This window comes from Rosa chinensis, chromosome 1, assembly GCF_002994745.2.
Source record: "Rosa chinensis cultivar Old Blush chromosome 1, RchiOBHm-V2, whole genome shotgun sequence".
Classification (NCBI taxonomy): Eukaryota; Viridiplantae; Streptophyta; class Magnoliopsida; order Rosales; family Rosaceae; genus Rosa; species Rosa chinensis.
In genome coordinates this window covers 42,020,988-42,034,867 of record NC_037088.1, presented here as the reverse complement: position 1 = coordinate 42,034,867, position 13,880 = coordinate 42,020,988, and the positions used below count along the sequence as shown (strand labels likewise).

Below are 13,880 nucleotides of genomic sequence, written 5' to 3'. Positions count from 1 at the left end.
AAGCTTCCAAGTACTTTCGTTATGCATTTGACTTAAAAGATCCTTCCTTGATGCGGCCACCTATAAGCTATGACTGATTGTTATCTTGTCATTGTAAAATCTGCTGCAGATAGATAAGGGTAATGGTAGCAGCTAAAGCACGGACTGGATGGCATCATAGAGCGAATTGTTATTTTGCTCAAGACGATGTGAGGAGTGCTCAAACTTACTGTAGATTGGGAGTTCAGTGTTGTTGGTATATGACCATTTGGTATTATCTCTGTTCCTTGTTCCATTTTTATGGTTTTTGTTATTTTAAACACTACGTACATACTATCTTGCATGATGCTTTCAAATTGAAGCACAATGGGTACTGCCCTTCATTGGTCACTCTGATTACATAAGTGGATGTGTTTGCAGGTGTTTGATTTGTTTCTGACATCCAGAAGCTCAAGCTGTTTTAGTCTTTTATGCTATTTCTTGGGAGAATTTGTTATAGATTTGTAGTATAATGCTATAGATTTGTTCTGCTCATTTTTAAGAAGTAAAATAGTTTTGTAAGTTTAGTTGGAGTATTCGATTGCCCTTTTACAATTATTCCTTCGACTATTGTATAAGATAATAATTTCAATGAAGAGTTTCTTCTTGATTTTGTATCTATTGTATAAATTAACTTTTGAAATTGTTGTATGATTTTGTTGTGACGTCTAGATGTTGATATTATAGTCTTATTAGAATGTTAGACATTTTAAGTTTATGGATTTAGGCAAGACCAAAAATCTATGAATGACTTTGAAATTGAATTGATAGTTTGGCCACATATATTTTTCAAATTTTATTTAGGTAGAGAAAAAAACGTGTTTTTTTTTTAAAGAAAGAGTTTTTTGTTGAAGGATATCGACATAATGTGTGCCTCTACAAACTAGGGTTTAGAGTTGTAATAGGAATGTGTTCTAGGTATTCAATTGTAATCAGATTCTATTACCTTTTTGGGTACCTTGTAACTCCCTATTTAAAGGGCTCCTATTATCAATGATAACACACAATTCCATTCTCCTACAACACGTTATCAGCACGAGCCCTAACCCTAGCCGAAAAAAAGAAAAAAAAAAACTAAAACCCTAATCACTAAAACTGCCGAAAACCTCCAGTTGCAAGCCTCCAGCCGCAAGCCTACTGCAGCAGCTCCTAGCCCATGCTAGCCTCACTTGCGCATCTGCCTCTGCAGCACCTACGCGCCCCTGCAGCACCTACGTGCCCCTGCGCACGCATCCCTGCTGCCCCTGCAGCACCAACACACACCAACTGCATCCTTCTCCTTTTCTGTGCACGTCAGTCTGCTTGCAGGCTCAGAAACCTCTTGATCGGGACCTCAGATCAAAATATTTCCTTCATGAAAGTTGTTCGTCTCTGCCTCTTCTATCTGATCTCCAAATTTCAGCCCCATTGGAGTAGGTTTGAGACCTGTACACCATTCGAAGTGGGAGCTGTTCAGAAGCAAACCTGCTGCAGAAACTGCTGCTTGCTGCTGTCCAAAACTGCTGCTGAACCTGCTATTTGCTGCTGCTGCCATTTGCTGCCACTTGTTGCTGCTGCTGCCCCAACACGCCTGCTCCAACACGCGCGTGTTCTCAAGCCCAGAACCATCACGTAAGTTTTTTGTAATTAAAGTTGCTGCTTTCATGTATTTTAAATTCCTTTTATTTTCTGCAGAATTTTGGAATATATGAATATATGAACATGGTTTTGAGTATTTAACAAGCGGAATTGTGGGGATTCACTCTTAACGAACTAAGAGTGTTTGTAACCAATGAACTAAGAGTGTTCATAATTAAACGAACTAAGAGCGTTTGTAATCAATGAACTAAGAGCGTTCATGATATTTGGCCTAAGAGCGTCCGCATTGTGACCATATTAAAACATCATTGTTTGGTCTAATCCAAAATTCCTTGGAAATCAGTTTCTTGGTAGCATTAAGGCTCGGAAACCTTATATTAGTTGTTGTGGAAGTTTTTACTCCGAAACTAATCTATTCTCCTTCATCTTTGAATGTTGAATGCAAACATGCAAAAACCCGACTTCACTAATCCAGATTCAAATGACATTTGTTATCACCGATGGGTGAATAACGTCAAGAATCACCTCACTACTAATGAGATTCTGTGGAGTAGAGCTCACAGAATATGAATTAATTGAGAAATCCTCTCAACCTTCCCCGTCTCAGCATTATTGGTTGCAAAGCAATATAGGCTTGTGTGCAATGCTAGATGGATTACGAGGTTTCATCAACTTATGTCATATACTGAGTAAGTTGACAACATACTCGTGAAAACCATAATTCAAAGGCCCGTTGGAACTAAGAGCGTTCACGAGGCAAATTATAGCGCACCTAAAGAAGGGCGCAAGGAGCGGAACCCTAAAGTTAAGGGACAACAAAATGGACGTGTGGGTCCATACAACCGCCCCACAAAGGAAGGAAAACCGCGAGATACATAGACACGTGGCAACATTGGCCAACGTGGGATCCATGGAGGATGTCCAAATGCACAAGGTGCATCTCAATTAATGGGTGAGGTAATGCTATAGATGTGGATCTTCAGAGCATTGGTTTAAGCGCTAGAATGTGAGTGAAAAAACAAAGCTGCACAATACTAGGTATATAAAAGATATGAGAGAGCATGAGGCTCATCTCGCAGCTGAAGGAGATGATGGAGATGACAATGACGTCAATCTCATCATTATGGACTTCAAATCTAACGAGGAAAACAACAATGTTAATGCCGCAGATTTTGATTAAATAGTCTTTCATTTTCCAAGAATTATGTAATGGCAATTGTGCCGTAGTCAATAAATGACAATTGTATTAACTCTTTCTTATGTGGCTGACCCAATAAAATGTGATGTCTAGAAAAGTCATTGAGCTTATTGGTACTTAAGAGAGCCTCGCTCCACCAACATCTCTCTCTACTTTCCTGGTCATATTTGATTGGAGCTACCAAACGGATAGAGTACTACAATGTGTCTTAGTTTGATTTTATTTTGGATTAGATTTTGGAAACTTTGATGTAATCATTGGCTATTAATAAAGTGTCTATTCTTTTACTTAATGTCTTGGACATACCTTAATTCGAACTTTATTATATAAGAGCCAATGGTTTTCATGTAGAAACACATTATGAGAATGGACAGAGTTCCTTTGCATCATCTCTAATGATTACGGACATAAACGAGTATTAGAGAAACTTATGTGTCGCTCTAGTGGGTTGTATGCAACCACTATTTGAGTTATTGAATCCAACCATGTCATGAGAGACGACTTATGGGATTCTGACACATATAGGCTTTAACATGATGATCCGTGTATTAAAGACTTTACACGGACATCCATTTTCAGAACGAAGAAAAGTAAGAACCAAGAATTGGTTCGAGGAGCTGCACATGCGCCTCATGGCGCCATGATTATGCAAAGACCGGCCATACATGGCCGGCACCGCCTACCCCCTGCGGCAAATACATGGCATTGACGCCATAAACTCCTCTCTCTACTTCTTAAGTCTATTGTGACATTATGGCTTAACCAAAACCTTTATTGGTTGATTATAAGGCCCATGTTTCACTCTGTAAAGCCTGTTATTTAGGATTGAGACCATCCTATGCAAAGGAGATTGGGGAAATAATTCCATTCTCACAAAGAATCTAAGGGAATTCTGTGGATTTGATCAACCAACTTGCGGACCGTATAGATGTTTTATGGTGTTGGTTGATACGCAAACACGCTGGTCCCGTGTTGTGCCCTTATCCACTCATAATGCTGCTTATATTATACTCCTAGCACATAACATATGGTTACGGGCTCACTACCCAGATCATCTCATCCAGTCAATTTGACTTGATAATGCTAGAGAGTTTACATCGACAATTTTCGATGACTATTGCATATCATTGGGTATTGATATTAAGTATCATATCCCCATGTATACACCCAATTGGTCTCGCGGAAAAGCCACCATTAAACGACTACGATGGTAGCCCGGACATTGGTAATGCGCACCAATATTTCTGCTTAGGTTATGCAATATCGCATGCAGCTATGCTAATTCGTCTACGACTCATAGCAGCCACTCAACTTTTATTTGCGTTACAGCTAGTGACTGAGTTCTAGTCTAATATCTCGTATTTATGCATATTTGAGTGTGCGGTTCATGTGCCAATTGCGCTGCCACAGCGCATCAACATGAGTCATTGTAACGAATGCATATATATATATATATATATATATTTGTTGGACATGAGTCTCCAACTATAAGTCCGCTATGTAGAAACCTTGACAGGAGATCTCTATTTCGCTGGATTTGCGAATTGTCACTTTAATGAGACAGTCTTCCCGTCGTTAGGGGGAGATTAGAACGTCAATGTTCAACAGGAACGACAGGAATTGTCGTGGTCTGTCCCCACTATGTCTCATCTTGATCCCCTAAAAGTGACGAGATCACATATACCTGCTGCAAACATGCCTGCAAGGATTGATGTCCCCACAAGAGGACATGGTGCCACCCAGAGAAGATGGGTACTGCACCACTGCCATGGATGGTAGTATGGTGACGCCACAAAGGTGGCATAATGGCGTCATAGGCCATGGGTTCCGCTAGAGAGAGTAGGAAACCCATAGGTTCGATGGATTCTCGCCTTAAGAAGAGAGCGAGTTTGGCACAACTTGATCCATTGATCATTGATACTCAAAATCCGTCTCATGAGAATATTTTGGATTGTGGTTATGTCCAAGAGACATCGTTGGGGGACGCCTCAATGTTAGAACCAATTCCTGAAAATATAGAGATCTTTACGAACTACACTAGTGTACATGAGGACGTGGAATTATTGAGACCAATGACATCGAACCTTACTCCGTTGAAGAATGCCAACGTAGAGAAAATTGGTTTAAATGGAAAGATGCGATCCAGGTTGAATTGGATTCACTAACGAAGAGGAAGGATTTCGGGCCTGAGATGCCAACACCTCCTAACATAAAACCTATTGACATTAATAGGTCTTCGTTAGATAGCGTGATGAGAAAAAGAGATGGTAATCTCGCCTTATGGCGAAGGTTTCTCACAACGCCCTGGAATCGACTACGAGAAGACACATTCTCTCGTAATGGATGTCATTGCACTCCACTACCTTGTCAGTTTGGTAGTTTCCAAATAACTGAACATGCAGCTTACGAATGTGGTCACTACGTATCTATGAGGATCTAGATACGGAATATAATGAAGGTTCTTGTGGACTTCATTTACCCAAGTCAAGTGGCTCTAGACCACGGAGCGTATTTGCAACGAGGTTGAAATGCTCACTAAAATGACTACTTGATTGGGAAATGATATGATGAACTATGCCCACGCGTTTCTATGACAAGTTCCGGATTTGCAATTGTCGCGGTTTATGTTGATAAACATAATTGGAACCCTTGAGAGTTAAGGGAAACCGCTGAACACCTGAAATCCGAGTTTGAGAGGAATGACCTTGGGAGAACACGGTTTTGTCTAAATTCAGAACTTGTATACCGTGTCAAGAGACATTTTTGATAAAGTCAAAAATGCACTCCCATGGTCGTCTGTAGTCTTGGCCCTAAAAGGGATCCGTTTCGTCCCAGGGATGATGACGAAGACGTGTTAATAGCAGAAGTGCTTACTTTTGTACAATAGGCGCATTATTGTACTTAGCACAATACAAGATCGGACACCTCAATTATTATGAACTTGTTGGCTAGACATAGCCCCGCGCCAACGCAACGCCATTAGATTGGTATAAAGACAATCTTTCGATATTTGAGAGGTACGATTGATATGGGCTTGTTTTATCCCTACAGAGAAAAGAAATGACGGAAGTATGGGATCGGATCCCACAAGGCAAAATGCCACCTTCCGTGCTCCTCCTCCCCTCTATCAAAATGACAACATGCACTTCTAAATACTGAAGTGAACCAAATCCGATCAGAGGATAATGTAGCGGACTTATTTACTAAGTCGTTACCAAAATCCACCTTCGAGAAACATGTGAAGAGCATCGGATTGAGAAAGTTATCCGAACTCCCATGATTGTAGCAATCAGGGGGAGATATTGACATCAGGGGGAGGCATGATGTCTACATGTTCGATCTCGAAGAGTGAAGGACGTGTTGTGCTCTTTTTGTCCTTAGACCAGGGTTATTTTTGTCCCATAGGGTTTTTGTTACCTGGCAAGGTTTTTAACGAAGCAACAATTAAAACGTCATCACCAAGTTTGAGCGGCACAAGGAGGAGTGTTGAAGGATATCGACATAATGTGTGCCTCTACAAACTAGGGTTTAGAGTTGTAATAGGAATGTGTTCTAGGTATTCAATTGTAATCAGATTCTATTATCTTTTTGGGTACCTTGTAACTCCCTATTTAAAGGGCTCCTATTATCAATGATAACACACAATTCCATTCTCCTACAACATTTTTATTATTTTTGAGAAAGAGTTTTTATTATTTTTGAGTAGGGTTTTAATAGATAATGGGTGTGAAAAAGAGTTTTAAAAAATGCAAAAAAAAATTCATTTCTATGTTAGCGGGTCTTAGCGGGTTTCAATGGCCAATTTATTGTTAATGGGTATTAACGGGTTTTAGTGGGTAATTGATTAGAAAAGAATTTTAAAATAAAAAAATAAAAATAAACCTTAGCGGTCTTAATGAGTTCCAGTGGGTAACCCGCGAACCCATCAGGCTCAACCCGTTATAACCCGCTAAGATAACAGGTTGAGCCCGTTAAGACCGCCAACCAGTTAAGTCCGCCCGTAACCCGCCCGTGACCGCACTATTGCCAGGCCTACCTCTTGGGAAGACTTCGTGTCGCACCCCTTAATGAAAAATAATAAAATATACATAAGCACTGGCGCCATAACTCCATAATATAAAATGTTCTTCTGGACTTCTGGTGATTTTGTTCTGCACTCTTAGGATCTTAGTTTTTTTATGGGAGTCCAAAATGTTATGTACTGCTATTTATAGACGAGTAAGAGGTATTCTAAATAATGGCGTACTTCACTGAAATACCAACCTTCTGTAACTCTAGGCCAGATCTTTCAAATTAAAAACAAAACACCACTAGTCCAGACCGACCGCTCTGCTTGCTTAAAAGTCGAGCATTCATAAATTTGGACTTTAATTCGATCATTAATAACAATAAAGTCATGCATCCAGAATTTTATTATCTTTGCGACTTGCAGAGCAGGCAAGAACCATAAAGTCATTAATAGGGTCTCTTAACTCTATCCAGTGTTTTGTTGGTTGTTGTGGTCTTTGTGGTTGTACTTGTACGTACGTAGTTTAGTTTTCATCTTGTGATAAACCTATAGTCTAGTTATTCAGCAAGTACTGGTGTAGTGCATGTTTTGTGTTGTGTTGAGTGTTGACTACTCTTGAACTTCATTACATTTTGATGGAGACATGTGTGTGTGTGTACGTACGTGTACATATTGGTTAATTTTGGTGTGATTTCTTGTTTTGCAATTTGCATTCTGATGTTAATTATAACCAGTACGTAGAGTGAATAATCATGCTTTTAGAGGCTGTAATTCAGGAGGGTGATAAGTTTGTCAATCATAACTGATCGATCTATTTCTAGTTGGTAGCCCTAGCTTGTTCATTATATAGCCAAATTGTTAACTGCAAATGTAGTATGTAGTATTTGTCATCTCATTCACTGAACAATCAGACGAAGAAATGTTCTGCAAATTCATATAGCTCTCTCTGGTCTTAAACTTGATGGAGTTGACTACATTATAAAAAGTAGCTTTACAAGTGCGTGATCGGATTACATGCAAGAATCTGCAACTTTTATTCTCAGTACTGCATTGTAAAAACTGATAAATCTTAGTTAACTGATGCAATAAGCAGATTCAGATTGTAGCTGATACATCCGTTATAAAAACTACAAAGAGAAGACAGATAAAGACCAAGCTAGTAAGCATTAGCTACGAAACAAATACCGAAAGACACACAAGAAAAAAAGACAGAACAATATATGGCAGTCATCAATTTCAGCGTCCAGACCTCTTCCAGCTTGTGATCTTTTCCATTAGTCTGATCAATGTTCCAACTATCTGAAGAAACAACACAGGCCTCCGTGTGATTGCTACATCCGCAAGTACCACTCCTATAACCAACCCACTTCCGTATCCAGCCAACACAAAAATCCAATCAAATTCAATTCCGGACCCTGAACTGTTGTCTTCTATTCCAGAAGGTGGCAGTTGAGCTGGGGTATTAGAGTTCCCACATTTCTTTGGCAATGGATCTCCACATAGTGCGGAGTTTCCCTCATAAGCAGTGACATTAAACCCCCTGAGTTGGGTTCCACTCGGTATAGGACCTGTGAGATTGTTGTGAGAGACATTGAATTGTGCAAGGAATGTCAGTTGCGCCAGTTGTTGTGGGATCTCTTCTGAGAGCTTGTTATTCGAAAGGTCCAGTGATTCGAGATCTGTTAACTTTCCCAAAGATGATGGGATCCCACCGGTGAGAAGGTTATTGGAAAAATTCAGCGAGCGAAGCCCTTTTAGATTTCCAATCCATTCATCAATCTTCCCTTCAAATTTGTTGCATGAGATATCAATGACTGCAAAGGCTTCTTGAATCTTTGAATAGTATCTGTCCAGACCTTTACTCGTTATTGTAATCGGGGCATCATAATAGAAAGTGGCCGATTCACCATTACCATTACCAAATTGGTACCTGACGTCAGCCTCCATGTATGTTGTCTGGCTGACAGTCATATTTGGTCTCATGGCATACTCAAAGAAGATGTGCTCAGCTAGAAACTGGCCGGTGAAATTGTTATAAGACATATCTAAAATACGCAACTTAGGGAACCGTTGATTGTTTTCAGGCTTTCCTATCACTCCATGGAACCCATTATGCCGCATTGCCAAAAGTTTTAACTCCGGAAGGGTTGCCAACCAAAAGGGGAAAACATCACTCAAGTTATTGTTTGACAGAATCAAAGTCTCAAGCAACAGACAATTAGCCAATGACCTCGGTAGTTGCCCTTGCAATTGATTTTGACCCACATCAAGCATCCTCAAGTTGCTTTTGTTGGTGTATGTCTGAGGAAGAGTGCCATGAAATGAGTTATTTCCAAGCAGCAAAAGTGTCAGATGGTCGCTAAAGTTTCCGAAACACTGCGGAATCATGCCACTGAAGTTGTTATTAGACGCATCAAGGGCCAGAAGAGAACTCATATTGCAGATCCCTGGTGGAACTTCTCCAGCAAAGTTGTTATTCTGAACTTCATAGCCACTAGTGGATGCTGCCGGTATTGGGAGTGGCCCATGGAACATGTTGGACAAAAGACTTAAATATCGTAAGTTAATCCAAGGAAGCACAACTGGAAGTTGCTCGAAGCCTGAAAGGAGGTTATCGCCAAGGCGGAAGAACTTCAGACTTTCGGTGCTCATGTTCCAGATCCATTTCGGTACTTGGCCTTGGATTTTGTTTTGATCAAGGTACAAAGCCTGCAAATTTTTTTGATATCTTAAGAAATATGGGAACTGTGTCAAGTTGCATCTAGCCAATCCTAGAACCTTGAACTGTGGAACTGTTGCATTCATAATCACGGAATCAGTGAGAAATTCCAGATTATTACCATTTAGATTGAGTTGATTGAGATTTTGTAAGTTTCGAAATGTTTGAAACTCCAATGTACCTCTCAGGTCATTGTAATGAAGATAAAGAATCTCAAGGTTCGTGAGATTGGAAAATGACGCAAGAATTGAACTATTCAGTCCACTATATGAAAAATCTAGGTAAACTAGTTTGCTGAAGTTACCTATCCAAGATGGGACCGGACCAATAGTTAATGGACTTGTAGCAATCCTAAAATTAGTCAATTTTGTAAGGTTTCCAAAAGACTCAGGAATTAGACCTCCAAATTTGTTTGCTGAAATGTCTAGATATGTGAGCTGTCTAAGATTACCTAGAGAAGATGGAATCAACCCTGCTGTAAAATTGCATGCAGCCACATCCAACTGCTTCAAAGAATTAATCTTTCCGATGGAAGAAGGAAAGTTCCCTGAAAATCTAGTTCCATGAACATCGAGTGTTGTGAGACGACTACTTTGATTAAATTCAGGCAAATAACCAATGAGATCTTGGTTGTCTCTCAGATAAAGATTTTTCAAGTTTTGGAAGTGGAAAATTGTTACCGGGAAGTCGCCAAACAACTCGCACTGATGTAAGTCGACGGTTGTCAAAAATGATAAATTGGCCATGGAATGGGGAATTGTCGAAGATATGTTGATGTAACGGAGACAAAGGTGTTCTAGATTGGTTAAGTTTTGAACTAGATTTCTGAAATTGGATCCATCAAGTTTCAACAATCCTACACCAGAAGAAGGTTCGGTATTGGAAGAAAGATTGAGGAGTGACAACTTAACCAACTGTGAAAGTTGAGATGGGACTTGACCAGCAAAGACGGAGAAAGAGAGGTCGAGTTGGGTGAGCATAGGAAGATTCCTAATAGTTGAAGGAATTTGAGAGTATTTGAAGTCGTTATCAGCGAGGTTGAGCCTCTGAAGGTGAACAAGACGGAAGAGGGAGCTGTTGGAGTTGATAGAGCCGTAGAGATAACTGCTACTAAGATCAAGCCCAATCACATGACCCGTCTTTTCGTCACACTCAACCCCATCCCATGTGCAGCAGCTGGTGTTGTTTCCTCCTTGAGTTTGTTTCCATGACAACACTTTCGGATAAGCACTCTCTAAACCCGAAGCAGATGCGTTGATAGTAAAGCTGTGCTTGAATTGTAGCAACGCAGAGCTTTCCTCCTCAGGACAATAAGATGGCTGCTACAAGGAGTACGTGGTATCAAGATCTATTAACAACCTATGAAAACAACAACAACAAAAACTCTACCAATACCACCACCACCACCGCCACCCCCACCACCACCAACAACAACAAACATAATAATTGATTTATGAGCAGTACTGGTTACCTCTTGGGAAGTACTGGTGTTGCACCCCTTGAAGAAAAAGAACAAAAACAGAAACAAGCACTGGGATAACCCCCTCATAGAATGTTGTACGTGTTAAGGTAATTTCTTTGTTAGCTGTAGTACTCGATCTCTCAGCTATTCAAATGCAAGAAGCAGTAGTGTGAATTAAGTGGGATCAGGTCGAGTGCTATTTATAGACCCGGCCAGCTAGAAATGACATATGACGAAAAAAAGAAAAGAAAAAAGAATTTTCATAAAGTAGTCGTAAAGACATGCATTAAGGTATAAAGTAGTCATAAAGACATGCATTTCTTTACGTTTTTTCTTTCTTTGAAAATTAAGGTTTTACTACAGAATTCTCCAATTGCCAAACCAAACGTGCCATGCCACCGGGTAGAAAAATTGAGGATTTAGTGAAATTTGTAAATATTGGTGAATATGCTGCTACTAATGAATCAATAAAAAATAAAAATAAAACACTTTAAGCGCCTACACCTCACCATAGTAGGGGCATCCCAGGTAAAAAATTAAACCTTTGTTAACCATAGAGATGATTAGTTCTATATCAACATAGTCATCTACTTAGTCCCCCTTCTCTCTCTCTCTCTCTCTCTCTCTCTCTCTTAATGTATCCATCTTTGTTAGAGACTTTTATGTATTGGTCATCTCTCTTTCTAGATATCATAGTCTCATGTATAACCCATCAATGACGAACTACTATTGCTTTAATTTTCTTGTTATTAAAAACAAGAGGATTTCTATTAACACCTCTAAATTTGCTCATATAACTCCCTATAATTTCTTTTACAACTAAAGTTTCCAAACTACCCTTTTTTTTTTTTGGTCAAATAGCTAATTCATTAAAGGGGAACAAATTACAAATGTTGATGTGCATAAAGAAGCAAAAGTCCTAAGCTTGGAGGCCCAATAGACAACAGCTTAATTAACCTACACCAAAACAGAAAAGAGAAACAAACCGAGGCTCAAAAGCCCAACAACAACCAAAACAACCCTAGATCTAAGCCACAAAAAACTGCCACAGAGAGACCAGCCGCCATGGCTGACCACCAAGTTACAGAGAGAGGCATTGACCAAAGCTTCACTTCCAGAGGCCAGTGGTATGTTCACCATCATTCTCCATACCCGAGTAGTCTGCATAAGAAGGACAGAGGTACCAAAGGACATGGAAACGGCAGTCGTGGTGGTGGAGACCACCGAGCAACACAACACCACTAGTCCGGTGACGTCCACACACATCGGTGGAGTACCGGTTCGGCAGCTTTTCCCAGGTGTAGAGTTAGGTGTATATACCTTGGTGGAGAATGAGTGTGAGGGGACTATGGAAAAAAGAGACAAAGATGGGATAGAACATGAAAGATGGAGCTGTATGAGGGTGAGAGAAGTGGAAGTAGATCTGAGCAGTTGAAGAGGAATTGGGCTGGGGTAAAGAAAAAGATAATGAAACTGAGACATAAAGCCTCAGATCTGAGACAAAACTCAGAGGAAAAACACCACAGAGGGTGGAGAAGCTGTTGATTGACTCTCAAAACTGCAGAGAGAGTTTTTCACCGAGAGAAAAGAGAGAAATTAAGGGTTAGTCTTTTCGTGATTTTTCCAAAATACCCTAAGATAAAACATAAAACATAAAAAAAAAGGTTTTTGTCTATTTATCCCATTTCTAGGGATTTTTATCTCACTTACCCCATTAAGTTTTTTTAATTTCTCCTTACCCAAAACACTCTAAGGAAGTCTTCCCTAATACACCATTAATTTTTTTTTAAAGACTATTTTACCCTCACCCTTTTATTATTTAGAGAGAGAGAGAGAGAGAAAATGGAAGAGAGAGAAATCATAGGAGACTTCGCCGGAGCCCCGTCACCGGCTACTGGATTCTAGTCAATTTTTGTCAGAATCCTGTCATTGGTCACCGGATTTTAGCCAACTTTTGCCCGAATTCGGTCACTTGTCGTGGGATTCCGGTCACCCGCCGCCGCCCACCTGACTTTTATGAAAACCTCACCAGAGGTCCCCAAAGAGGTCGTCGGTGATTTTGTCGCCAGAAAGGTTTATTGCCCCCAATAGACGTCTATTGCCCCTCAATAGAACTTTCGGTAGTCGAAATGAGAATTAATCTTCCTAAAATTAGACAAATAAAACTTTGATTAAATAAAAAAAATGAAGAGATTATATCAATTTAAAAACGTCTATTGCCATCTAATAGACGTCTATTGCCCCTAATAGACATTAAAAAAAAAAAAAGACTGAATGACTGCGTCGGAGCTTGACCTGGACAGAACTTCCGTCCTGGCGCGTGGAGCTTCAGAGGTCTGATGACAACCCTGGCATGGCGCAGAGCTTCGGAGGTGTTCTTCACTTGGCGGCGATGCTCGGAATTGGAGGTGCAGTTGACGTCGACGGCGACGGAGTGAGGAAGATAACACCGGTGTGAGGGGTGACGTCACCGGCAGTCGTCGACTCCAACTCCGCCCAATCCCCGTCGCTATCCTCATCATCGACCACAAACTTTCGTCCACGGGTCACCGGCAGCGGACCTCCTTGAGGAGAGATGTCGGCCTCGTTGGGGAGAGAGAGAGAGAGAGAGGATAGAGATCGATAGTGATGTAATTATTTAATTTGGTTGAGGGCAAAACTGTCATTTTTCTTTTAAAATAGTGGGAATAAAAATTTGTTGTTAGGGTAAGTTGGATACATTTTGTTAATTTCAGTGTTTTGGATCAAGGACCAAAAAAAAAAAAAACTATAGTGAAAGGTTTTTCTAGACGAGAAATCTCAGCTCCTCCAGCCTGACGATGTTTGGATTTTTGTTGCCAGGCTGCCAGCAATGTGGGTAGATAGAGAGGATAAAGGAAGAACGATAGTGTTGGGT

At 40.3% G+C, this 13,880-nt stretch overlaps 1 protein-coding gene across 2 annotated transcripts; it reads right to left on the bottom strand.

The window, feature by feature from the left end:
- Positions 1–7,864: 7,864 nt before the first annotated feature.
- LOC112176173 (receptor-like protein 7) lies at positions 7,865–11,135 on the bottom strand. Of its 2 annotated transcripts, none has more exons than XM_040516820.1 (2): positions 10,994–11,097; positions 7,865–10,844 (listed from the first exon to the last, which is right to left on the bottom strand). In XM_040516820.1, the coding sequence occupies exons 1-2, from the start codon at positions 11,069–11,071 to the stop codon at positions 8,040–8,042; spliced, it is 2,883 nt and encodes a 960-aa protein (XP_040372754.1). In that variant the 5' UTR covers positions 11,072–11,097; the 3' UTR covers positions 7,865–8,039. The 2 variants fall into 2 exon arrangements, with proteins under 2 accessions (XP_040372754.1, XP_024169761.1); XM_024313993.2 differs by having other exon boundaries at positions 7,866–10,841; positions 10,994–11,135.
- Positions 11,136–13,880: the final 2,745 nt, after the last annotated feature.

Coding starts and splice junctions, on each gene's coding strand:
- LOC112176173 (XM_040516820.1), bottom strand. CDS start 11,071: ATGAGGGGGTTATCCCAGTGCTTGTTTCTGTTTTTGTTCTTTTTCTTC. Junction 10,845..10,993: donor ACACCAGTACTTCCCAAGAG/GTAACCAGTACT, acceptor TACTCCTTGTAG/CAGCCATCTTATTGTCCTGA.